We start from the raw sequence: 24,986 nt of genomic DNA on the forward strand, positions 1-24,986 counted from the left end.
TCTGGCTACTCAGCTTCAATGCATAGCCCTAGAGTATCTTCAGTTCTTTGACATTCACTCGTTTGAAGTACGTACTATTTCGAGAGTGATGGTGTATTAGTGAAACATTTTCTAATAAATGTAAGCCTTCTGCTCCACATATTCAGCACCTAGGCCTAGTGATATCTTGACATCTTCATTGAAAAAAATGATATTGCTAGAAATTTTTCAAATAAATAATTTTATGGAAAACTAGTAGAAACGTATAGAAAATGTCGATTTCCAGCTTTGTATTTGACAAATATGACACTGTTTCAATGCAAGCTCGGGGCCGTTTTTCTCCCTTTCTCTGGTTCGTACTGCGCGTGCGCTCTGCATCCATCTGTGTACCACACAGGAATTTGTAAGCTTAAATAAAGATGCTCAACGTCTCGGCTCGATGGTGCCTTCGAATCGGCGAAACTGATTTATCCTGAAAGGAAAACAGAAGAGCAGAACTCAATATAGGATTTTAACACACATTTCCACAACCCATTAAAGTCATAGTGTATCATAAATCAATTCCAGCTATGGAATTGAAGAAATCAATTTCTGAAACCGAGCGCTCATTGAAGAGCTACGGCTCTGTATCGGAAACGGAATGGACAAAAGACAAAGGTGAGCGTCATTCATTGCAAAGTAACGTTTTGGCCTGTTATAGTGGTTATTGCTCTGTGCAGAATAAAGCATGTGGTTTCAGATAGGGGATGTTGCGTTGCAAAACAACACCCGTTAATTGCAATTAGTCCGTGCATCTTTATTGTTTCCTGAATGTCATTCCCAGTGCCTTGAAAATGGACTGGAGACATCTCCATGCATGAGCGTTGCTTTCAATGCATTTTGGAGGTGCATTTGACCAGTTATTCACTGATAATAACCATATCATTACTATTTCAGAAGATCTTTCTCATTTACAATAGCTTACCCACTGTATTAACAGTATATATTACAATAGCACAAAGGAGAGGAGCCCCGAGATGTATACACGTATGTAACGCCCCATTTCTACTAGCCTATTTCCATAACACTAAAGAAGGACTGACATATGCCCAGCTCTTCACTTTCAGCTGACTGTACATTCTAAAGTTGTCTGACTGGGTCTTCTAATATATTGAACTGCACCCCTTCCAGTCGATGGATGCAGCAGGGTAGAACAAGCTAGAAACCTACCTGCCGGGCTGTGAGTGTGTGAGTCAATACCAGCATCACCAGCACTGATACCAGCAGGAAAGATGATAGAAACTAACTGTAGAGACAGGCAAGAGATTTTCATCCTCCTCGTTTTCATTTCATCCTTTTTTTATCAGTAAGATATCAATGCATTATGAAAGGTCTTTCGAAGGAAGATACATTTTAAGATAAATGTTTCAATAATGTTATTTATATGACATGCATTGTTCATTGTTCTTAATTTTACTGGTATCTATTTGTGATATTATAGGTAGGCTAGGCTAGTGCCACGAAGCTGTCATCAGAGCAGTATGATATATGTCTAATAATACAGACATAAAGAGGGTCATGGGGGGGGGGGTAAACAGAGGTCAGAGGTCAGAGGTCAGGAATAACAAGAGGTCATAACAAGAGGTCATATTGTGTGCTTTATGTAACCAGAGATCCACAGCAGAGAATCCTGTCATGAGTCAGCCTCACACACCTACGGGGTTAATTTCAATATTCACTTGACTTATACTGGTAGTTATGTTTCACTGTATATTTTGTGTAGGGCTGTCTGTGTGACATCTGTATACTTTCAACATAAATCAGCCCATTGGATCTTGGAATAATATATTCTTTGAGTGTCCTCTTCATTAATTCCATCGTTAGAATAGGAATGAAAAAGAGAGACGAGAGGAGAGTGGGGTGCAGAAAGTCTGAGATGAATTCTTCAGCTCATGAATATGAATGGAAGAAGACTGCATCTATTTTTAGAGATAGACTCTCTGTCCCCATTCCCCCCCACACACACACACAGACACAGACACACACACACACACCTATTCATCATTCCCTTCCCCTTGTGTGTTGCAACTTTCAACTTCCATCTGTGTTGGGAGACGCATAGCTGGATACTAAAACACAGTGGGGAACATTACAATTAACACAGTACTTCTGGGCCCTGTTCATTAGGAGGAAAGCAGACTGAAACAGGGAGGGGCTACCAGACTTTGCACAATAAGAAAAGCTTGTTTGTTTTCCATTACAAAAACTTTTTTTATTATCCATTGCATGCCCGAATGAACATAACCCTGAAGTGGCTGCTACGCAGATAATATTCACATGACAGATCTGCTTCTCCTCATCAAGCAGACATCTGTCCACCCTCCTCCTTCTGTCAAGGCTCTCATTATGCTGATCAGTTGATTTATAGACAGATGTGCAGGGTATTGATTCGGCAGTTTGTTTTAATGCAATTAGTTTGATTACATTGGGTTAATAACTAGCTTGGCTTTGCCAGTGAAGCTACATTGATAGGGAAGCCTGGTATTTCTTCTAATAGTGACTGTGGGGACTGGGGAGGACCAAATGATGCTGTTACTGTATAGATTTAGAGCTGGATTCAATCCGTATCGCGGAAGATCTGCATTAAAATGTCACGGTATTTTCCGATTGAGCCGACATATACAGCGTATTACCACGAACGCGGGAACATTGCCTTTAAATTTCAGCTATAATTTCAGTCTTCCGTGATACTTCAGCAATTGATTATTATTTTTGGCTTTTGCTTTTGGATACAGTTCTATCTGTAGACCACACTGTGTCTGTTTCCCTGTAGTAGGTTTAGCACGATTCTTACTTTGTCTTTCAATGCTGCCTTCCATGGTGCCCACACTAGCATACCATGAAGAATGCATGCCCAATACATTGCTTCATACTAATTGGTATGGTGCTGTGTGCGTTGGAACAGAGCCTCAGCCTTCCATACTTAACATTTACCATGTATCCAGGAGTTTATCTGAAGACCCCCATGAGCAGTATCTTCCTCCTCTCTAACCCTGCTGAAGGCTGAATGCGGACTACTGAGTACGGGAGTGTGTGCTGACTGAGTATGTACTGCGTTAAGATAACTTCCTCGGCTCAGAGCAGTCGGCAGTTTAGATCCTTTGTGTGTTATTCATTACAGACCTGGCTCTCTGCCATCATAATGGGCCAGTCAGGATTTTGTGTGGCAGTCAGCAGCAAAATGTGTGTGTGTGTGTGTGTGTGTGTGTCTTTGTGTGAGGTAGAAAGAGTAGCAAGGGAGAGAAAGGTAGAAACAGAAGGGGGGAGAGGGAGAGAAAGATAGAGAGAGCAGTGAGGGGTAGAGAAAGAGAAAGAGAGAGAATCCACTTGGTATGAATCCTCCACAGTTTATCACACTGTGTTATTGACTGCAGAGACAACTATGTGGGGATCAGCATTGTTTTCATGCTGCGGTTACCACAGCAGGGAAAACATTGGGACGCTACTTTTCATTCAAGGACTCAACGTCAAGCTAAGCATTGAGTCTCATCAGCTATGAACAGTCACAGGATGCAATTTCGATTCTTGTTACATTTGTCTTAGACAAAAACAGTGACTCAAACGAATGTCAAAATCTCATCCAGCCAAAGAAAAACAATAGAGGGGACAAAATTGAGGTGACACCATTTTTTGTTAGTTATTTCCAATATTTGGAACGCCACTAATTTCCCTTTTGTCGATTGTCTTTAAGAGTACTGCCTCCACATTAGCACCTTGTAAAGGTCTCTGGATGGATAGCATTACCAGTAGTTGGTTGAGGAGTCACAGAACAGTCAGTTCACCATTCTGGACTCGTAGCCTGTCTCTCTCCATAGAGAAAATCTGTCTGGAAGGCCTGTCTCCCAGCAGTACTGTACACAGTGCGTCCTTCTAACCCTGAGTGAAATATTTACGTCCTGCCTAGTGGAGGATGGGAGGCTATAGTTTACAATGGATCCAAGGTGTGACATTAGAGGATAGGTGCTTGCCCCCTAGGCCTATGCCACAGGGGGTTGGTGGAACCTTAATTGGGGAGGACGGGCTCGTGCTAATGACTGGAGCGGAATGAGTGGAATGGTAACAAATACATCAAACACATGGATTCCAGATGTTTAAAGCCATTCCATTTCCGTCGTACTCCGGCTGTCATTATGAGCCGTTCTCCCTACAGCAGCCTCCTGTGACCTATGCACTCTATCTGACAATGGTAGTGTGATGATTGTTCTGTGCTATTGACTGAAATATGCGTTTAATCAGTTTGCTTTCTTACACATTGGAGAAGCCTAGGATTATTGTTAGTAGTGTGTTCAGTTGGTTGACATTGGGATTGCGATGATCATTCAGTTGCTTATGCTGGCTTCACGTGCTGGTGGAAAATGGGAAGTCGTAAGTCTGACATGATAGTGTTGAAGTGATTTTGAAGTCGGATGAATTCTTTAAACAATAAGATTTTAGCTAGCTAACATTGCCAATAATAAAGTTAGTTAGCTTGTTTAACATTGACAATATGGTCAACTAACGACATTCTCCATATTGATAAGGTTGTAATTGTCAAAAACAGATTTGTTGCCATCTTTTGGTTCAAAAGGTGAAAGGTTGTGGTGAAACGTCACAACTCAGCAACTCGTCTAACAACATTTTCTCCAAGTTTCCCGCTTGGAGGGTTATTAAAGTGAAATTTCCCACTAGGAAGCTCACGATAACTCCAATAGCACTTGAACGCTGCGTTAGTGACTAGCAATATAGATTTATTATTCCATCAGTTTCCATTTCTATTGGCTTCACTGTGTTGCTGTGTCCGGTCTTTGATTGCTATTGGTTGAATAGGTGGCTTTGTGAGGTCATTGGCCCCGGTTCAGGGTGTATTAGTCCAATCGGTGAAGAGTTACTCCTGGTCATTGATCTATGTCAGTACCAGTATGAGATTTCTCTTTGACTTGAGGCCCTTCCCACTGTCTGCATCCCAAATGGCTTTCTATTCGCTATATATTGCACTATATAGGGAATAGGGTGCCATTTGGGACACAACCACCACCTTCAAGACCTCAACCCGTCAGCCGTCCAAAGCCTCACTAACACTCAGAGTCAATGACTCCTTCCATTATGTATTTTTATGCTCTTGATTCAGCGAGCGTCACACCAGAGTGCCTGAGCATCTGGCATCGAATTTAAGGTCGTCAGCTACTTCTTTCTTAGTCATCAGCCATTTTACGAGAACCTTCTATTCCTTTTAGGTGGGTACTGTGAGACACAAGGACACATACCGTAGCTATCGTCTGGACTTGTCTAGGTTTGCCACGAAGCACTTTGACAGTGTGTGAGTGAGTCAGCTTTTTTGCTTTGAAGACAAGAATTGAAGAAGACAGCTCAAAAGCAACACCGTGCTTTTCATTTAGTCAAGAGAGAAATTCCTGGTGTCATTTACATTTCAGATCATTTACTATGCGTATCTTGTCCCTTGACTTACTCGAGCGTCACATTCATAATTAGGACGTTGGATAGAGCAGGGAGTAGTGTTGTATTACTGTAAAATAAATCTGCCAAACAAGCCTTGGGCATTGTATTGGATAAAGGGAGGGGAATAATAGGCAAGGCTAGACAGTAATGCAGTAATGCTTGGCAGGACCATGTCCATTGTGATTCCATGTACTGCTCTTTAAGTCAGAGGAAGGAGGGAATAGGTATCCTCTTCAGACTATTTGATGGTGGCAACAATAGAATAGGCCCTTTGGTTCTGAAGTCCAGAAGTTGGTATTGTATTGGTATTTTATGAATGATCTATTGAAATATTTAAGACCAAAATATTTAGAAATCCCTCCCTCCCTCCCTTCTCCCGATGTGTTAGAATGATGTAACTCACAATAGTGTTAAAGCACAAAGTTCCCTCTCTCCCTCCAGGTCAGTCAGATGTGTCCATGGCGGAGAGCATCATGTCTCCAGATGAGATTGAAGTGGAGATGGCTCGCATCCAGCGCCTCAGGGAGGTGCTGGTAAGGAGGGAGTCCGAACTGCGCTTTATGTGAGTACTGTACAGAGACCATCAACACCACAATAAAACAATTACAGACTGAGGCTTTAATCAATCAATCAATCAAATGTATTCATAAAGCCCTTCTTACATCAGCTAATGTCACAAAGTGCTGTACAGAAACCCAGCCTAAAACCCCAAACAGCAAGCAATGCAGGTGTAGAAGTACGGTGGCTAGGAAAAACTCCCTATAATGGCTAGAACCTAGGAAGAAACCTGGAGAGGAACCGGGCTATGAGGCGTGGCCAGTCCTCTTCTGGCTGTGCCGGGTGAAGATTATAACAGAACATGGCCAAGATGGTCAAATGTTCATAGATGACTATCAGGGTCAAATAATAATAATCACAGTGGTTGTAGAGGGTGCAACAGGTCAACACCTCAGGAGTAAATCAGAGTATCTCTACCGCTCCTGCTGTCTCTAGAGAGTTGAAAACAGCAGGTCTGGGACAGGTAGCACGTCCGGTGAACAGGTCAGGGTTCCACAGCCGCAGCAGCAGCACGGCCAGGTGGACTAGGGACAGCAAGGAGCCATCAGGCCAGGTTGTCCTGAAGCATGTTCCTAGAGCTCAGGTCCTCCGAGAGAGAGAAAGAAAGAAAGAAAGAAAGAGAGAGAGAGAGAGAGAGAGAGAGAGAGAGAGAGAGAGAGAGAGAGAGAGAGAGAGAGAGAGAGAGAGAGAGAGAGAGAGAGAGAGAGAGAGAGAGAGAGAGAGAGAGAGAGAGAGAGAAAGAAAGAAAGAAAGAAAGAAAGAAAGAAAGAAAGAAAGAAAGAAAGAAAGAAAGAAAGAAAGAGAGAGAGAGAGAGAGAGAGAGAGAGAGAGAGAGAGAGAGAGAGAGAGAAAGAGAGAGAGAAAGAGAGAGAAAGAAAGAAAGAAAGAAAGAAAGAAAGAAAGAAAGAAAGAAAGAAAGAAAGAAAGAAAGAAAGAGAGAGAATAAGAGAGAGCATACTTAAATTCACACAGGGCACCGGATAAGACAGGAGAAATATTCCAGATTTAACAGACTGACCCTAGCCCCCCCGACACGTAAACCATTGCAGCATAAATACTGGAGGCTAAGACAGGAGGGGTCGGGAGACACGAAGACGTGTTGGATTTGAATAATAGAGAAGCTCATTGGAATAGATACATAGAAATTCCATTTTCTTCCGAGAGTGGGTGAATGTATTATGTACAGTAAAGAGAGTACGTAGACTCTTTGGGGCCCTTGAAAAATAATGACACCCATACACATAAGCCTAATAGGTTTATACTGTGTATCCTGATGATAATGATATTATCCGGATGTAGACGCAGTAAAGCCGTATTTCTGACACTGTGAATAATCAGTTAACTTGATTGCCAGCCTGCTCCATGCCAGTACAGAAAGGGAGTTGGCTAAAGCAGAAACAGAATGGCATCCATGCTATTACAGTGCCTTCAGAAAGTATACACACTTTATACACATTTTGTTGTGTTCCAGTCTGAATGTAAAATGTATTACATTTGTCACTGGCCCACTCACAATACCCCCATGTCAAATTAAGAAAAGATTAAAAGCTGAAAATATGTTCAACCCCTTTGTCGTGCCAAGCCTACACAAGTTCAGCAGTTAAACAAGTCACATAATACGTGGCATGGACTCACTCTGTGTGCAATAATGATTTTTAAATAACTGCCTCATCACTGTACCCCAGACATACAGATAATTGTACGGTCCCTCAGTCGAGCACTTGAACACTAAAGACCAGGGAGTTTTTCCAATGCCTCGCAAAGAATGGCACCTATTGGTTAGAGGGGTAAAAATGAAAGAAAAGCAGACATTGAATATCCCTTTGAGCCTCTGGTGAATGTCGCGTTCTGACCTTTATTTCTGTTGTTTTTGTCATTATTTAGTATGGTCAGGGCGTGAGTTGGGGTGGGCCGTCTATGTTTGTTTTTCTATGATTTTGGGATTTCTATGTTTCGGCCTAGTATGGTTCTCAATCAGAGGCAGATGTCATTAGTTGTCTCTGATTGAGAATCATACTTAGGTAGCCTGGGTTTCACTGTTTGTTTGTGGGTGATTGTCTATGTTGATTGCTTGTGTCAGCACAGTTCTCATTTAGCTTCACGGTCGTTATTTGTTTATTGATTTGTATAGTGTGTTTCAGTGTTTTCTTTATTACATTTCAAGATGAACACAAACCACGCCGCATATTGGTCCTCCGATCCTTCTCGCCTCTCCTCTTCAGATGAAGAGGAGGACGACCGTGACAGTGAAACTATTAATTACACGTTGGATGGTGTATCAATACATCCAGTCACTACAAAGATGCAGGCATCCTTTCTAACTCAGTTGCCAGCGAGGAAGGAAACCTCTCACGGATTTCACCATGAGGCCAATGGGGATTTTAAAACAGTTACAGAGTAGAATGATGTGAAAGGAGAAAACTGAGGATGGATCAACAACATTGTAGTTACTCCACAATACTAACAAATGACAGAGTGAAAAGAAGGAAGCCTGTACAGAATAAAACTTTTCCAAAATATGCATCCTGTTTGAAATAGGTACTGCAAAAAATGTGGCAAAACAATTCACTTTTCTCCTGAATACAGTGTTATGTTTGGGGCAAATCCAATACAACACATGACAGAGTAACACTCCATATTTTCAAGCATAGTGGTGGCTGCAACATGCTATGGGTATGCTTGTAATCGTTAAGGACTGGGGAGTTTTTTTCAGGACAAAAAATAAACTAAATTGAGCTAAGCACAGGCAACATCTTAGTGGAAACCTGGTTAACTCTGTTTTCCACCAGACACTGTGAGATGAACTGACCCTTCAGCAGGACAATAACCTAAAACACAGGTGCACGTTGACATTACAGAGTATTTTGGGTAGATTGATTTAAATCCCTGCTAATCCTGCTTTGTAACAACAAAATGTGGAAAAACTCAAGGGTTATGAATACTTTCCAAAGGCACTGTGTATTCCCATTCATATCGTATATGACAATTCATTATACTTACATATAATAATGATAATAATAATGTATTATATTTTTAAAGCGCTTTTCATTATACTGAATATTCTTAAAGTGCATAAAAAAATATAAATACAAATAGAAGGAAAAAATGGACACGGCTAGACAGGGCAACTGACACAAAGAACCCAACTGATGCTACAAGAGACAAGGAGCTATGTCCTGGGGGCATGGAGGGGCAGTCCATCACTTGACCTGAGGGTGCGGGTAGGGTTACGGAGGGAGAGCAGTTCTTTGCCATGAATACACTGGAAAGTCAGCAGAAGGGTTTTGAATTCAATCCGGAATGAGACAGCTAGTACATAGATGCCAGGATGGGGGTGATGTGATGGTGTTTCCTCACATCAGGATCCTCGCAGTGCTGTTCTGGACGTATTGGAGCTTCTGAGGACTCCTGTCAGGGATCCCGATGAAGAGAGTAATCTCCAGAGGAGATAAAGGCATGGATCAGCTTCCCTGCGTCAGACTGAGTGAGGGTGGGCGGGACGGAATTTGGCAATGGACTTGAGGTGATAGAATAACACTTTACACAGTCGTCTGATGTGGCTGTCAAAGGTCAGGGAGGAATCAGGATTTACACAGTCGTCTGATGTGGCTGTCAAAGGTCAGGGAGGAATCAGGATTTACACAGTCGTCTGATGTGGCTGTCAAAGGTCAGGGAGGAATCAGGATTTACACAGTTGTCTGATGTGGCTGTCAAAGGTCAGGGAGGAATCAGGATTTACACAGTCGTCTGATGTGGCTGTCAAAGGTCAGGGAGGAATCAGGATTTACACAGTCGTCTGATGTGGCTGTCAAAGGTCAGGGAGGAATCAGGATTTACACAGTCGTCTGATGTGGCTGTCAAAGGTCAGGGAGGAATCAGGATTTACACAGTCGTCTGATGTGGCTGTCAAAGGTCAGGGAGGAATCAGGATTTACACAGTCGTCTGATGTGGCTGTCAAAGGTCAGGGAGAAATCAGGATTTCCACAGTCGTCTGATGTGGCTGTCAAAGGTCAGGGAGGAATCAGGATTTACACAGTCGTATGATGTATCTGTCAAAGGTCAGGGAGGAATCAAGATTTACACAGTTGTCTGATGTGGCTGTCAAAGGTCAGGGAGGAATCAGGATTTACACAGTCGTCTGATGTGGCTGTCAAAGGTCAGGGAGGAATCAGGATCTACACAGTCGTCTGATGTGGCTGTCAAAGGTCAGGGAGGAATCAGGATTTACACAGTCGTCTGATGTGGCTGTCAAAGGTCAGGGAGAAATCAGGATCTACACATTCGTCTGATGTGGCTGTCAAAGGTCAGGAAGGAATCAGGATTTACACAGTCGTCTGATGTGGCTGTCAAAGGTCAGGGAGGAATCAGGATTTACACAGTCGTCTGATGTGGCTGTCAAAGGTCAGGGAGGAATCAGGATTTACACAGTCGTCTGATGTGGCTGTCAAAGGTCAGGGAGGAATCAGGATTTACACAGTCGTCTGATGTGGCTGTCAAAGGTCAGGGAGGAATCAGGATTTACACAGTCGTCTGATGTGGCTGTCAAAGGTCAGGCAGAAATCAGGATCTACACAGTCGTCTGATGTGGCTGTCAAAGGTCAGGGAGGAATCAGGATTTACACAGTCGTATGATGTATCTGTCAAAGGTCAGGGAGGAATCAAGATTTACACAGTTGTCTGATGTGGCTGTCAAAGGTCAGGGAGGAATCAGGATTTACACAGTCGTCTGATGTGGCTGTCAAACGTCAGGGAGGAATCAGGATTTACACAGTCGTCTGATGTGGCTGTCAAAGGTCAGGGAGGAATCAGGATTTACACAGTCGTCTGATGTGGCTGTCAAAGGTCAGGAAGGAATCAGGATTTACACAGTCGTCTGATGTGGCTGTCAAAGGTCAGGGAGGAATCAGGATTTACACAGTCGTATGATGTGTCTGTCAAAGGTCAGGGAGGAATCAAGATTTACACAGTCGTCTGATGTGGCTGTCAAAGGTCAGGGAGGAATCAGGATTTACACAGTCGTCTGATGTGGCTGTCAAAGGTCAGGGAGGAATCAGGATTTACACAGTCGTCTGATGTGGCTGTCAAAGGTCAGGGAGGAATCAGGATTTACACAGTCGTCTAATGTGGCTGTCAAAGGTCAGGGAGGAATCAGGATTTACACAGTCGTCTGATGTGGCTGTCAAAGGTCAGGGAGGAATCAGGATTTACACAGTCGTCTGATGTGGCTGTCAAAGGTCAGGGAGGAATCAGGATTTACACAGTCGTCTGATGTGGCTGTCAAAGGTCAGGGAGGAATCAGGATTTACACAGTCGTCTGATGTGGCTGTCAAAGGTCAGGGAGGAATCAGGATTTACACAGTCGTCTGATGTGGCTGTCAAAGGTCAGGGAGGAATCAGGATTTACACAGTCGTATGATGTATCTGTCAAAGGTCAGGGAGGAATCAGGATTTACACAGTCGTCTGATGTGGCTGTCAAAGGTCAGGGAGGAATCAGGATTTACACAGTCGTCTGATGTGGCTGTCAAAGGTCAGGGAGGAATCAGGATTTACACAGTCGTCTGATGTGGCTGTCAAAGGTCAGGGAGGAATCAGGATTTACACAGTCGTCTGATGTGGCTGTCAAAGGTCAGGGAGGAATCAGGATTTACACAGTCGTCTGATGTGGCTGTCAAGGTCAGGGAGGAATCAGGATTTACACAGTCGTCTGATGTGGCTGTCAAAGGTCAGGGAGGAATCAGGATTTACACAGTCGTCTGATGTGGCTGTCAAGGTCAGGGAGGAATCAGGATTTACACAGTCGTCTGATGTGGCTGTCAAAGGTCAGGGAGGAATCAGGATTTACACAGTCGTCTGATGTGGCTGTCAAAGGTCAGGGAGGAATCAGGATTTACACAGTCGTCTGATGTGGCTGTCAAAGGTCAGGGAGGAATCAGGATTTACACAGTCGTCTGATGTGGCTGTCAAAGGTCAGGGAGGAATCAGGATTTACACAGTCGTCTGATGTGGCTGTCAAAGGTCAGGGAGGAATCAGGATTTACAGGCAGATTGGAACCTGAGGGGGAGAGAGAAGTGTTCTGTCCTGCAATGATGAGGTGTGTTAACGGTGAGTTCATTCGTGCCCTTATCAGCTCATGGGAGGTGTTCAGACAGGCACTTGCATCAGAGGGACATGGGGCCATTTTTAGATACAGCTGGGTGTCATCAGCATAGCACTGCAATGTGATTCCATGCCGGCTGATGACACGACCGAGGGGGACCATGTGCAGGACAAACAGGATGGGTCCTGGGAGGAGGGAGGGAGGGAGGGAGGAGTGGAACCAGCTCAGAGCTGATCCAGACAATCCGACGGTGTCTCGGGAGGCAGTCCAGGAGGATGGGGTGGTTGACAGTGTCAAACACTGCTCTCAAGTCCAGGACGATCAGGAGACAGGGGGAGCCTGCAGCCGCCATCAGCAGGTCGTTGGTGACCTTATTGGTCTTGTCATGGGGTCAGGTGACCAGATCAGAAGTTCATGCTTGATTTTCAGGGGATCTTGGACCACCATATTGTGTGAGATGTTTTGGTGTGATGGAAAATACAATCAATAGAAACTGGAAAGAGATTGGTGGGAAGTGTGGCTCCATTAGCTTGGATGGCTTCATCAGTGAACAGTGATGCTAATACCTCCAGCTATGTGTGACTCAGACACACACACACACACACACACACACACACACACACACACACACACACACACACACACACACACACACACACACACACACACACACACACACACACACACACACACACACATTCTGTAGCAGATGGAGTGGCAGAGTGCAAAGCCTGCTGGAAGCACCGTTGGGGTCTAGTGAGTGGGTAAACACAAGGCAAATAGGGGATAGTGAGGAGGAGAGAAAAAGATGTTGAGGTTGAAAGACAGGAACAAGTGAGTGGGCGAGAAATAACAGGGGGTCGAAAGAGCAGAGGGAGAAGAGGCGGAAGAATGGGAACAAGGGAGAAAGTGGGAACTACAGGAGGTGGAGAGAGATGAAGGGAGGATAGTAGGGAGGATAGAGTAGGGAGAGGGATGGAGGAAGAGGAGGAGGAGGAGAGTGGAAGAGGCAGAGGGGGGAGAGGGGAGGGGGAAAGGGGGAGAGGGGGAGGTGAGTGATGAAGGGAGGGATGGAGGGAGAGACTGAGGAGGAACAGGGAGAGAGAGATGGAGGGAGGAGGAAGGAGAGGTGTTGGGAGCTGGTGGATGAGTCATCAGTCTGTGATTTACAACAGAGAGACTTAAATCCCTGGTAGCTGCCACAGCGCTGTAGAGAGAAAGGTAGGGATGGATGGAGGGAGGGAAAGGAGGGGAGGGGAGGAGAGGAAGAGAGAGATGAATGGGAGGGGGAGATGAGGAAGAGGGCAGAGAAGAGAAGGAAAAGTTTACATAGTCAACGGCTCTCTATCCACCGGATGTGTACCAAACTCACTAAAAGTGGCAGTAATAAAGCCTCTCTTGAAAAAGCCAAACCTTGACCCAGAAAATATTTTTAAAACTATCGGCCGATATCGAATCTTCCATTCCTCTCAACATTTTTAGAAAAGGCTGTTGCACAGCAACTCACTGCCTTCCTGAAGACAAACAATGTATATGAAATGCTTCAGTCTGGTTTTAGAACCCATCATAGCACTGAGACTGCACTTGTGAAGGTGGTAAATGACCTTTTAATGGCATCAGACCGAGGCTCTGCATCTGTCCTCGTGCTCCTAGACCTTAGTGCTGCTTTTGATACCATCGATCACCACATTCTTTTGGAGAGATTGGAAACCCAAATTGGTCTACACGGACAAGTTCTGGCCTGGTTTAGATCTTATCTGTCGGAAAGATATCAGTTTGTCACTGTGAATGGTTTGTCCTCTGACAAATCAACTGTAAATTTCGGTGTTCCTCAAGGTTCTGTTTTAGGACCACTATTGTTTTCACTATATATTTTACCTCTTGGGGATGTCATTCGAAAACAATGTTAACTTTCACTGCTATGCGGATGACACACAGCTGTACATTTCAATGAAACATGGTGAAGCCCCAAAATTGCCCTCGCTAGAAGCGTGTGTTTCAGACATAAGGAAGTGGATGGCTGCAAACTTTCTACTTTTAAACTCGGACAAAACAGAGATGCTTGTTCTAGGTCCCAAGAAACAAAGAGATCTTCTGTTGAATCTGACAATTAATCTTAATGGTTGTACAGTCGTCTCAAATAAAACTGTGAAGGACCTCGGCGTTACTCTGGACCCTGATCTCTCTTTTGATGAACATATCAAGACTGTTTCAAGGACATATTTTTTCCATCTACGTAACATTGCAAAAATCAGAAACTTTCTGTCCAAAAATGATGCAGAAACAGTAACCCATGCTTTTGTTACTTCTAGGTTAGTCTACTGCAATGTTCTACTTTCCGGCTACCCGGATAAAGCACTAAATAAACTTCAGTTAGTGCTAAATACGGCTGCTAGAATCCTGACTAGAACCAAATAATTTGATAATATTCCTCCAGTGCTAGCCTCCCTACACTGGCTTCCTGTCAAGGCATGGGGCTGATTTCAAGGTTTTACTGCTAACCTACAAAGCATTACATGGGCTTTCTCCTACCTATCTCTCTGATTTGGTCCTGCCGTACATACCTACACGTACGCTACGGTAACAAGACGCAGGCCTCCTAATTGTCCCTACAATTTCTAAGCAAACAGCTGGAGGCAGGGCTTTCTCCTATAGAGCTCCATTGTTTATGGAATGGTCTGCCTACCCATGTGAGAGACGCAAACTCGGTCTCAACCTTTAAGTCTTTACTGAAGACTCATCTCTTCAGTGGGTCATATGATTGACTGTAGTCTGGCCCAGGAGTGGGAAGGTGAACGGAAAGGCTCTGGAGCAACGAACTGCCTTTGCTGTCTCTGCCTGGCCGGTTCCCCTCTTTCCACATGCCGTCCCTAGGAGGGGTGTGAGTCACTTGAGTGGGTTGAGACACTGATGTGATCTTCCTGTCTGGGTTGGCGCCCCCCCTTTGGTTGTGCCGTGGCGGAGATCTTTGTGGGCTATACTCGGCCTTGTCTCAGGATGGTAAGTTGGTGGTTGAAGATATCCCTCTAGTGGTGTGGGGGCTGTGCTTTGGCAAAGTGGGTGGGGTTATATCCATCCTGTCTGGCCCTGTCCGGGGGTATCATCGGATGGGGCCACAGTGTCTCCTGACCCCTCCTGTCTCGGCCTCCAGTATTTATGCTGCAGTAGTTTGTGTCGGGGGGCTAGGGTCAGTTTGTTATATCTGGAGTACTTATCCTGTCTTATCCGGTGTCCTGTGTGAATTTAAGTATGCTCTCTCTAATTCTCTATCTCTCTTTCTCTCTTTCTTTCTTTCTCTCGGAGGACCTGAGCCCTAGGACCATGCCTCGGGACTACTTGGCATGATGACTCCTTGCTGTCCCCAGTCCACCTGTCCATGCTGCTGCTCCAGTTTCAACTGTTCTGCCTGCGGCTATGGAATCCTGACCTGTTCACCGGACATGCTACCTGTCCCAGACCTGCTGTTTTCAACTCTCTAGAGACAGCAGGAGTGGTAGAGATACTCTTAATGATCGGCTATGCAAAGCCAACTGACATTTACTCCTGAGGTGCTGACTTGCTGCACCCTCGACAACTACTGTGATTATTATTATTTGACCATGCTGGTCATTTATGAACATTTGAACATCTTGGCCATGTTCTGTTGTAATCTCCACCCGGCACAGCCAGAAGAGGACTGGCCACCCCTCATAGCCTGGTTCCTCTCGTAGGTTTCTTCCTAGGTTTTGGCCTTTCTAGGGAGTTTTTCCTAGCCACCATGCTTCTACACCTGCATTGCTTGCTGTTTGGGGTTTTAGGCTGGGTTTCTGTACAGCACTTTGAGATATCAGCTGATGTACGAAGAGCTATATAAATACATTTGATTTGAAAGAGAGAAAGAGTGAAAGATGGAGGGAGGGAGTGATGGAGGGGAGGAGAGGGAAGGATGGAGGGATGGATGGGAAGAACAGGGGATGACATGACAGAGAGGTACCAGTAGGGTCCTCAGGGTGGGTCTTCAGGACCAGAGGATCTGGTAGAGGCGTGAGTCATTCAACACTTTTCATCTGCCCACACTCTTCCCTAAGGGGAGTGTAACTTGGAAGAACCAAAATGGAACAGGGCCAGAGAGTCACACTGTGCTTTACCCTTCCTAACTGGAATGAATGTTGTTGTCTTTTCAAGGGCGGACGACATCCAGCTCTGCAAAGACATCATGAGTCTGAAACAGGAGCTGAGGAAGGTGGTAACTGTACCAGGTAACTAACAGCAACAAATAGAGACAATCACAATCACAACAGTCAACCATGTATCTGAGGTAAATGTTTAAGCAACAAGGCACGAGGGGGTATGGTATAAGGCCAATATACCACGGCTAAGGGCTGTTCTTAGGTGCGAATCAACATGGATAGCCTTTAGCAGTTGTATATTGGCCATATACCACAAACTCCCGAGGTGCCTTATTTCTATTATAATAAGGATTGGACCCTTTTTTTCAATTTTCGCCTAAAATGACATACCCAAATCCAACTGCCTGTAGCTGAGGACCTGAAGCAATGATATTTATATTCTTGATACCATTTGAAGGAACTACTTTGAAGTTTGGGTAAATGTGAAATTAATGTAGGAAAATATAACACATTAGATCTTGCATCTTTGAAATGCAAGAGAAAGGCCTAAATGTAATATTCCAGGTTAGGTGACTTTTGAATTTGACCACTAGATGGCAGTAGTGTGAATGTGCAACCTTTTAGACTGATTCAATGAACCATTGCATTGCTGTTCAAATTGTTGTATCAAGACTGCCCAAATGTGCCCAATTGGTTTATTCATATATTTTCAAGTTCATAACTGTGCACTCTCCTCAAACAATAGCATGGTATTCTTTCACTGTAATAGCTACTGTAAATTGGACAGTGCAGTTAGATTAACAAGAATTTATGCTTTCTGGCCATATCCGATATGTCTATGTCCTGGAAAATATTCTTGTTACTTACAACCTCATGCTAATCACATTAGCCTACGTTAGCTCACAACCGTCCCTGCCGGGGGGGACACTGAGGTTACCAAGATTTTAAGCTTTCTGCCCATATCAGATATGTCCTGGAAAATGTTTTTGTTATTTACAACATCATGCTAATCACATTAACTCAACCTCCCTGTGGGTGGGGACACCAATCTCGTAGAGGTTAAACTGGTTACCAACGCCATTAGAGCAGTAAAAATAAATGTTTTGTCATAACTGTGGTATACGGTCTGATATACCACGACTGTCAGCCAATCAGCATTCAGGGCTCGAACCACCCAGTTTATCAATAACCATATATCCAGGTAACTAACGGCAACACAGACTTCACAACACCTCCACTGGTTGCCCTCGCCTGTCCTATTGCCTTTCCTATCCTACCAGGCAACAGAGAGAAAAATGTACCATATAGTATTAACCATATATAACTACAGCCAAGAAATCCACTTCACCGCCCTCCCCTGTCCTATTCTACCCGGCAACATAACAGGGAGAAAAATGTGCCATACTGTCTATCCCTCTAGGAAATAGAACAAGCATATCAGGATGTATCCTCAATGTACCCTTAGCTTAGCCAAATTGCTTATGCATGTTGTAGAGCATTCCATGGAGGGTCGAGTGTCTGCGGGTTTTTGCTTCCCCCTTGTACTTAATTGATGAATTAAGGTCACTGATTAGTTAGGAACTCCCCTCACCTGGTTGTCTAGGTCTGAATTGAAAGGAAAAACACCCCTGCTATAGTGAGTATAAACCCAAAAATAGGGTAGATGAGAAAAACTGCTACTGTATGCAGCTACCTGCTGCTACATGGTGAGGTGATTTGTGGGTATTTTCACTGCGGTAAAGTAGCCGCACAATTGATTGTAACTCTCAGAGACATGGGATAGTTATGAGGCGGGGAGGTTCTTCCCCTCAGGTAGTTTAGAGTAGGCACAGTCATAATGGCCACACAGGCACACAAACACACACACGCATAGCTAACCGTAATGGCTATATGAGCCAATGGTCCATTTCCTGAGACTGTGGCCTAAGATTATTTAAACGAATACTACTTTATTTATACTTTCCTCCACAAATGATGTTAGGTCTATTTGTGTCCACGGCTGACAGCAGATGGAGTCAAATAGCCACTACAACCTCACAACTCTACAACGTCACAGTCTAGAGTTAGCTGTCTAGCCTGGTCCCAGACAGCACAAACAGATCTGGTACCAGGCTAGTTTCTCCTTTTATTTGTGAACTTGACAGAGTGACTGGATCTGTATTAGTGATCATCTGGAATCGCACCAACAAGAACAATGGAATTAATTGTTCATTAGAGCATATATAAAGCATACATACAGTACAGATGCCATACTGCTAGAAGCTAAATCCAGTACATTATGCATGACATTCATTGAGATTTAAAACACCATTCGCACATTCCAAATGAAATCTAATTCCTCACACCATTGAGTCATAATATACCATACCCTATGTATCAATATGTATGTGACCCAACAAGCTCTTATTACCTCAGTACAGAGAAAAGCCCCTCTGCTTTTCCTTTTCCATTTGACTTTCCGATTTCTGCATTCATCTATACGTTCCGGGAACACTGTGACTCCAGGGAATGGCTGTACGGATCTAGTTCTATCCCGGTGGGAGAGAAAGAGCTGAGACTGCACTCCTCTCCTGCCTGGTGCCTCAGCTTTCCCACCTACTATTACTACTGTCAACAGCACTGCACATTGTTCTCCAACTATTGCAGTGTATGTATGTGTGTGTGTGTGTGTGTGTGTGTGTGTGTGTGTGTGTGTGTGTGTGTGTGTGTGTGTGTGTGTGTGTGTGTGTGTGTGTGTGTGTGTGTGTGTGTGTGTGTGTGTGTGTGTGTGTGTGTGTGTGTGTGTCTCAGTCTATCACTGGGTCCCACAAGGGTGCGTGCTCAGCCCTCTCCTGTACTTCCTGTTCACCCATGACTGCGTGGCCATGCACGCCTCCAACTCAATCATCAAGTTTGCAGACAACACAACAGTAGTGGGCTTGATTAACAACGATGACGAGACAGCCTAAAGGGAGGAGGTGAGATCACTCGGAATGTGGTGTCAAGAAAACAACATCTCACTCAACAGCAACAAAACAAAGGAGATGATCATGGACTTCAGGAAACAGCAGAGGGAGCACCCCCCTATCCACATCTACAGGACAGTAGTGGAGAAGGTGGAAAGTTTTAAGTTCCTTGGCTTACACATCACGAACAAACTAAAATGGTCCACCCTCACAGACAGTGTGGTGAAGAAGGCGCAACAGCGCCTCTTCAACCTCAGGAGGCTGAAGAAATGTGGTTTGTCACCTAAAACCCTCACAAATTTTTACAGGTGCACAATTGAGAGCATCCTGCCGGGCTGTATCACCACCTGGTACGGAAACTGCACAGCCCTCAATCGCAAGGGTCTCCAGAGGGTAAGTGAGGTCTACACAACGCATCACCGGGGGTAAACTACCTACCCTCCAAGACACCTACAGCACCTGATGTCACAGGAAGTCCAAAAAGATCATCAAGGATAACAACCACCCGAGTCACTGCCTGTTCTCCTCGCTACCATCCAGAAGGCGAGGTCAGTACAGGTGCATCAAAGCTGGGACCGAGAGACTGAAAAACAGCTTCTATCTCAAGGCCATAAGACTGTTAAACAGCCATCACTAACACAGAGAGGCTGCTGCCTACATACAGTCTCAAATCATTAGCCACTTTAATAAATGGCACTTTAATAACAAGGTTTACATATCTTGCATTACTCATCTCACATGTATATACTGTATTTTATACCATCTATTGCATCTTGCCTATGCCGCTCGGCCATTGCTCATCCATATATTTATATGTACATATTCTTATTCCATCCCTTTACATTTGTGTGTATAAGGTAGTTGTTGTGAAATTGTTAGATTACTCGTTAGATATTACTGCACTGCCGGAACAAGAAGGAAAAGCATCTCGCTACTCTCGCATTAACATCTGCTAACCATGTGTATGTGACCAATACATTTGATTTGATTTCAGTGTGAAGGTCAGGGGAATAAAGTCAAAATCCTTTCCAGAGAATTGGGTACAGAGTTTATGAATATACGACTGCTTATGCAAATGAACCCATTGGGCTCTGGTCAAAGGTAATGTTCTGTGTAGGGCGTAGAGTAACATTTGAGATTAATTCCATTAATATACGACTGCTTATGCAAATTCCCCCATTCAGACAGGACATTGCATCATTGAACCGCATTTGCATATTTTGTCTCCCGATTAGTTCTCATGAATTAAACACGAGGAGGACTATTTAAGAATCTAAATATCTAGGACTCTATTCAATCTGCATCGCAGAAGTTCAGCTTTACAGCATGATTGAAATTTAAAGGCAATGTCCCGCTTTGGCAGAGACTGCATTCACGGTATCACAGCATATGTTGGCTCAACTGGAAATCACCTTTACATTTCCATCACTTGAGCTTTACAGATTGAATAGGGTCCCTACGGTTTGTGATGTGAATCACTATTTGGTAGCATGCGCTGCCTTCCCAGGAAGTTTCCTCTTCCCCTGTAGCTCAGTATCTAACAAATGTTGTATCAGTTGAGAAATGTATTTAATATAAGATTTAAAAAATGTACTTTTTAGTTTGATATAAAACATCAATCACCTTTCAAATCTAACCCCCTCTCTACCTCCCTCCCTCTACCCCCTTCCCTCTCTCCCTCTCTACCTCCCTCCCTCTACCCCCTTCCCTCTCTCCCTCTCTACCTCCCTCCCTCTACCCCCTTCCCTCTCTCCCTCTCTCCTTCCTCCCTCTACCCCCTTCCCTCTCTCCCTCTCTCCTTCCTCCAGAGAAAGAGAAGACCAAGAAACAGAGACAGTGGGAGGAGGAGTTGATCCTGAAAATCCATAAACTGGTGCAGAAGAGGGATTTCCTAGTGGACGATGCAGAGGTGGAGAGATTAAGGTAGAACTGTGGTCCGAGGGAGAGAGGGGGGAGATGGAGGGAGATTGAGAGAGGGAGGTGGAGAGAAGGAGGGAGCTGGAGAGATTAAGGTAGAACTATGGTCCGAGGGAGGTGGAGGGAGGGAGCTGGAGAGAAGGAGGTGGAGGGACTGCCAGACAGTCTGAGGGAGGTAGAGAGATTACGGTCTAACTGCCAAACAGTCTGTGGGAGGTGGAGAGATTATGGTCTAACTGCCAGACATTCTGAGGGACGTGGAGAGATTATGGTCTAACTGCCAAACAGTCTGTGGGAGGTGGAGAGATTACGGTCTAACTGCCAGACATTCCGAGGGACGTGGAGAGATAATGGTCTAACTGCCAGACAGTCTGAGGGAGGTAGAGAGATTACGGTCTAACTGCCAAACAGTCTGTGGGAGGTGGAGAGATTACGGTCTAACTGCCAGACATTCCGAGGGACGTGGAGAGATAATGGTCTAACTGCCAGACAGTCTGAGGGAGGTAGAGAGATTACGGTCTAACTGCCAAACAGTCTGAGGGAGGTAGAGAGATTACGGTCTAACTGCCAAACAGTCTGTGGGAGGTGGAGAGATTATGGTCTAACTGCCAGACATTCTGAGGGACGTGGAGAGATTATGGTCTAACTGCCAGACAGTATGAGGGATGTGACACATGGCTATCTTGGTCCCCCTTGGTCTCTCACTTACTCCCCATCCTCTGCCTGCTATCTTGGTCCCCCTTGGTCTCTCACTTACTCCCCATCCTCTGCCTGCTATCTTGGTCCCCCTTGGTCTCTCACTTACTCCCCATCCTCTGCCTGCTATCTTGGTTGGTCCCCATCCTCTGCCTGCTATCTTGGTCCCCTTGGTCTCTCACTTACTCCCCATCCTCTGCCTGCTATCTTGGTCCCCCTTGGTCTCTCACTTACTCCCCATCCTCTGCCTGCTATCTTGGTCCCCCTTGGTCTCTCACTTACTCCCCATCCTCTGCCTGCTATCTTGGTCCCCCTTGGTCTCTCTTACTCCCCATCCTCTGCCTGCTATCTTGGTCCCCCTTGGTCTCTCACTTACTCCCCATCCTCTGCCTGCTATCTTGGTCCCCCTTGGTCTCTCACTTACTCCCCATCCTCTGCCTGCTATCTTGGTCCCCCTTGGTCTCTCACTTACTCCCCATCCTCTGCCTGCTATCTTGGTCCCCCTTGGTCTCTCACTTACTCCCCATCCTCTGCCTGCTATCTTGGTCCCCCTTGGTCTCTCACTTACTCCCCATCCTCTGCCTGCTATCTTGGTCCCCCTTGGTCTCTCACTTACTCCCCATCCTCTGCCTGCTATCTTGGTCCCCCTTGGTCTCTCACTTACTCCCCATCCTCTGCCTGCTATCTTGGTCCCCCTTGGTCTCTCACTTACTCCCCATCCTCTGCCTGCTATCTTGGTCCCCCTTGGTCTCTCACTTACTCCCCATCCTCTGCCTGCTATCTTGGTCCCCCTTGGTCTCTCACTTACTCCCCATCCTCTGCCTGCTATCTTGGTCCCCCTTGGTCTCTCACTTACTCCCCATCCTCTGCCTGCTATCTTGGTCCCCCTTGGTCTCTCACTTACTCCCCATCCTCTGCCTGCTATCTTGGTCCCCCTTGGTCTCTCACTTACTCCCCATCCTCTGCCTGCTATCTTGGTCCCCCTTGGTCTCTCACTTACTCCCCATCCTCTGCCTGCTATCTTGGTCCCCCTTGGTCTCTCACTTACTCCCCATCCTCTGCCTGCTATCTTGGTCCCCCTTGGTCTCTCACTTACTCCCCATCCTCTGCCTGCTATCTTGGTCCCCCTTGGTCTCTCACTTACTCCCCATCCTCTGCCTGCTATCTTGGTCCCCCTTGGTCTCTCACTTACTCCCCATCCTCTGCCTGCTATCTTGGTCCCCCTTGGTCTCTCACTTACTCCCCATCCTCTGCCTGCTATCTTGGTCCCCCTTGGTCTCTCACTTACTCCCCATCCTCTGCCTGCTATCTTGGTCCCCCTTGGTCTCTCACTTACTCCCCATCCTCTGCCTGCTATCTTGGTCCCCCTTGGTCTCTCACTTACTCCCCATCCTCTGCCTGCTATCTTGGTCCCCCTTGGTCTCTCACTTACTCCCCATCCTCTGCCTGCTATCTTGGTCCCCCTTGGTCTCTCACTTACTCCCCATCCTCTGCCTGCTATCTTGGTCCCCCTTGGTCTCTCACTTACTCCCCATCCTCTGCCTGCTATCTTGGTCCTCCTTTCTTTGACATGGAGATTACTTACAGACAGCAGAGCTGATATGAGATCACAGTGTCATTCAGTGAATGTATGTAGTGTTGAGGATATTGGGAAGTAAACTGCAACGGACAGATTGCGAGACATTCTTGGAAACAAAGCTATGTGTATGGAGATTTTATGTGCCGTAAATAGTCACTAACTTTATGGAATAGGAGTATGGACACAAGGTATGTTAGTCCGGAAAGTGACAACTGTTTAGGGGCAAATGCTTTGGTACGTACGCATGGGGGTTTTCTACAGCCTATGTGACGTTTTGCCATTGAGTGACTGTCTGTCTGTAACCACTGACTCTAACCCATATCCTTTCTACAGGGAGCAGGAGGAGGACAAGGAGATGGCTGAGTTCCTGAGACAGAAGCTGATGCCTCTGGAGAAGCTGGCCAGAGAAGCTGCCCAAAGTGAGTAGTATCCTTCATACAAAATACCAAGCAGATGAGTTCTGTCAAATCCAGAGTCACAGACCATGAGTGGCCCTGACTGTCATACAGTTTCACACCGGGCACACTGGCTCTGTCGCATTAGGTCAAGAAAGAGATAAAATCGAGAGGCAACAAGGGACAACTGACAAGCCACGTAATGGAATTAGTGTGGCAACAGCCGATTCAAATCATATCAGAATATCGATTCTAGAGCAGAGTCTGAGTTGTTATGGCGTTGATTTCATCTAATCATGGCTAGGACTTCATTCAAACAGAGTCGAAGATGGGAATCGTAGAGAAATGGCTGGGCCTTTTTCATCTCCATCTAAAACCACAGGGAACGTGTCCAAATGTGCACCCCTATATGAGTCTCTGGTAGGAGTGCAAAAAAGTAGTGCACTGTTGGGAACAGGGTGCCCCATGACATCTCAGATTTGCCCATTCTCTCTTACCCTAGATCCCCAGAAGCCCAAGAGACAAGTCCCTGATCCTCCGCCCAGCAAGCCATCCGTCACCAAGTCCATCACCATCATCAAGGACTGCTGCGGAGCCACCCAGTGTTGTATCATGTAACCGTGGTTACCGAGGAGTTGAGGACAGTACACCCTCCCATTCACAGCACCACCCTAGTAACAACAACACAGTCACACTGTACATCTGTCACCTGACCTGGTCTCTTGGTGCCATATCACCTATCGTTACATAATTTCCTGTGATCCAGAGAACCCTGGTGCAAAATGGACGCCCTTATACGTGATAGATGGACAGGTCTGGCCACATGTAAATAATGGAATAACAGAAATGTAAATGAAATATGTGGCACTATATAATGTTAAAAGGCAATTGGAAATTGAATATATGGGACCTGTACAGTATTGTAAGCAATACACCAATTTATATTGATTTAGGGATATCCCTCTTGAAACATTCTTCAGAGATCAATAATGACATATATTCCTCAGATTTATAAGCACAACGTCCCATACCCAACCACAAACGCATCATACCAAGGTTCTCTGTCCACCAGGAAATGACATCATGACTTAATTGGTATTGACTTTGTCATTTTGAATAACGGGTATTTACTGGATGCTTCCATTCCAACCCTTTAACGGAACAACTAGAACTCCTCTCAGACTTGGGACTGTATGCTTACCAGGGTGGGGTCAATTCCATTCCAACCCTTTA

The 24,986-nt window shown here is 45.2% G+C and overlaps 1 protein-coding gene across 1 annotated transcript; it reads left to right on the plus strand.

Annotated features, from left to right (window-relative positions):
• The first annotated feature begins 242 nt into the window (after positions 1 to 242).
• LOC118378158 (bMERB domain-containing protein 1-like) lies at positions 243 to 24,726 on the plus strand. Its single transcript, XM_035765107.2, has 6 exons — positions 243 to 636; positions 5,896 to 6,016; positions 16,277 to 16,350; positions 20,975 to 21,089; positions 23,692 to 23,777; positions 24,256 to 24,726. Exons 1-6 carry the CDS (start codon positions 549 to 551, stop codon positions 24,369 to 24,371), a joined length of 600 nt encoding a protein of 199 aa, XP_035621000.2. The 5' UTR covers positions 243 to 548; the 3' UTR covers positions 24,372 to 24,726.
• Positions 24,727 to 24,986: the final 260 nt, after the last annotated feature.

This window comes from Oncorhynchus keta, unplaced genomic scaffold (genome assembly GCF_023373465.1).
Source record: "Oncorhynchus keta strain PuntledgeMale-10-30-2019 unplaced genomic scaffold, Oket_V2 Un_contig_6348_pilon_pilon, whole genome shotgun sequence".
Classification (NCBI taxonomy): domain Eukaryota; kingdom Metazoa; phylum Chordata; class Actinopteri; order Salmoniformes; family Salmonidae; genus Oncorhynchus; species Oncorhynchus keta.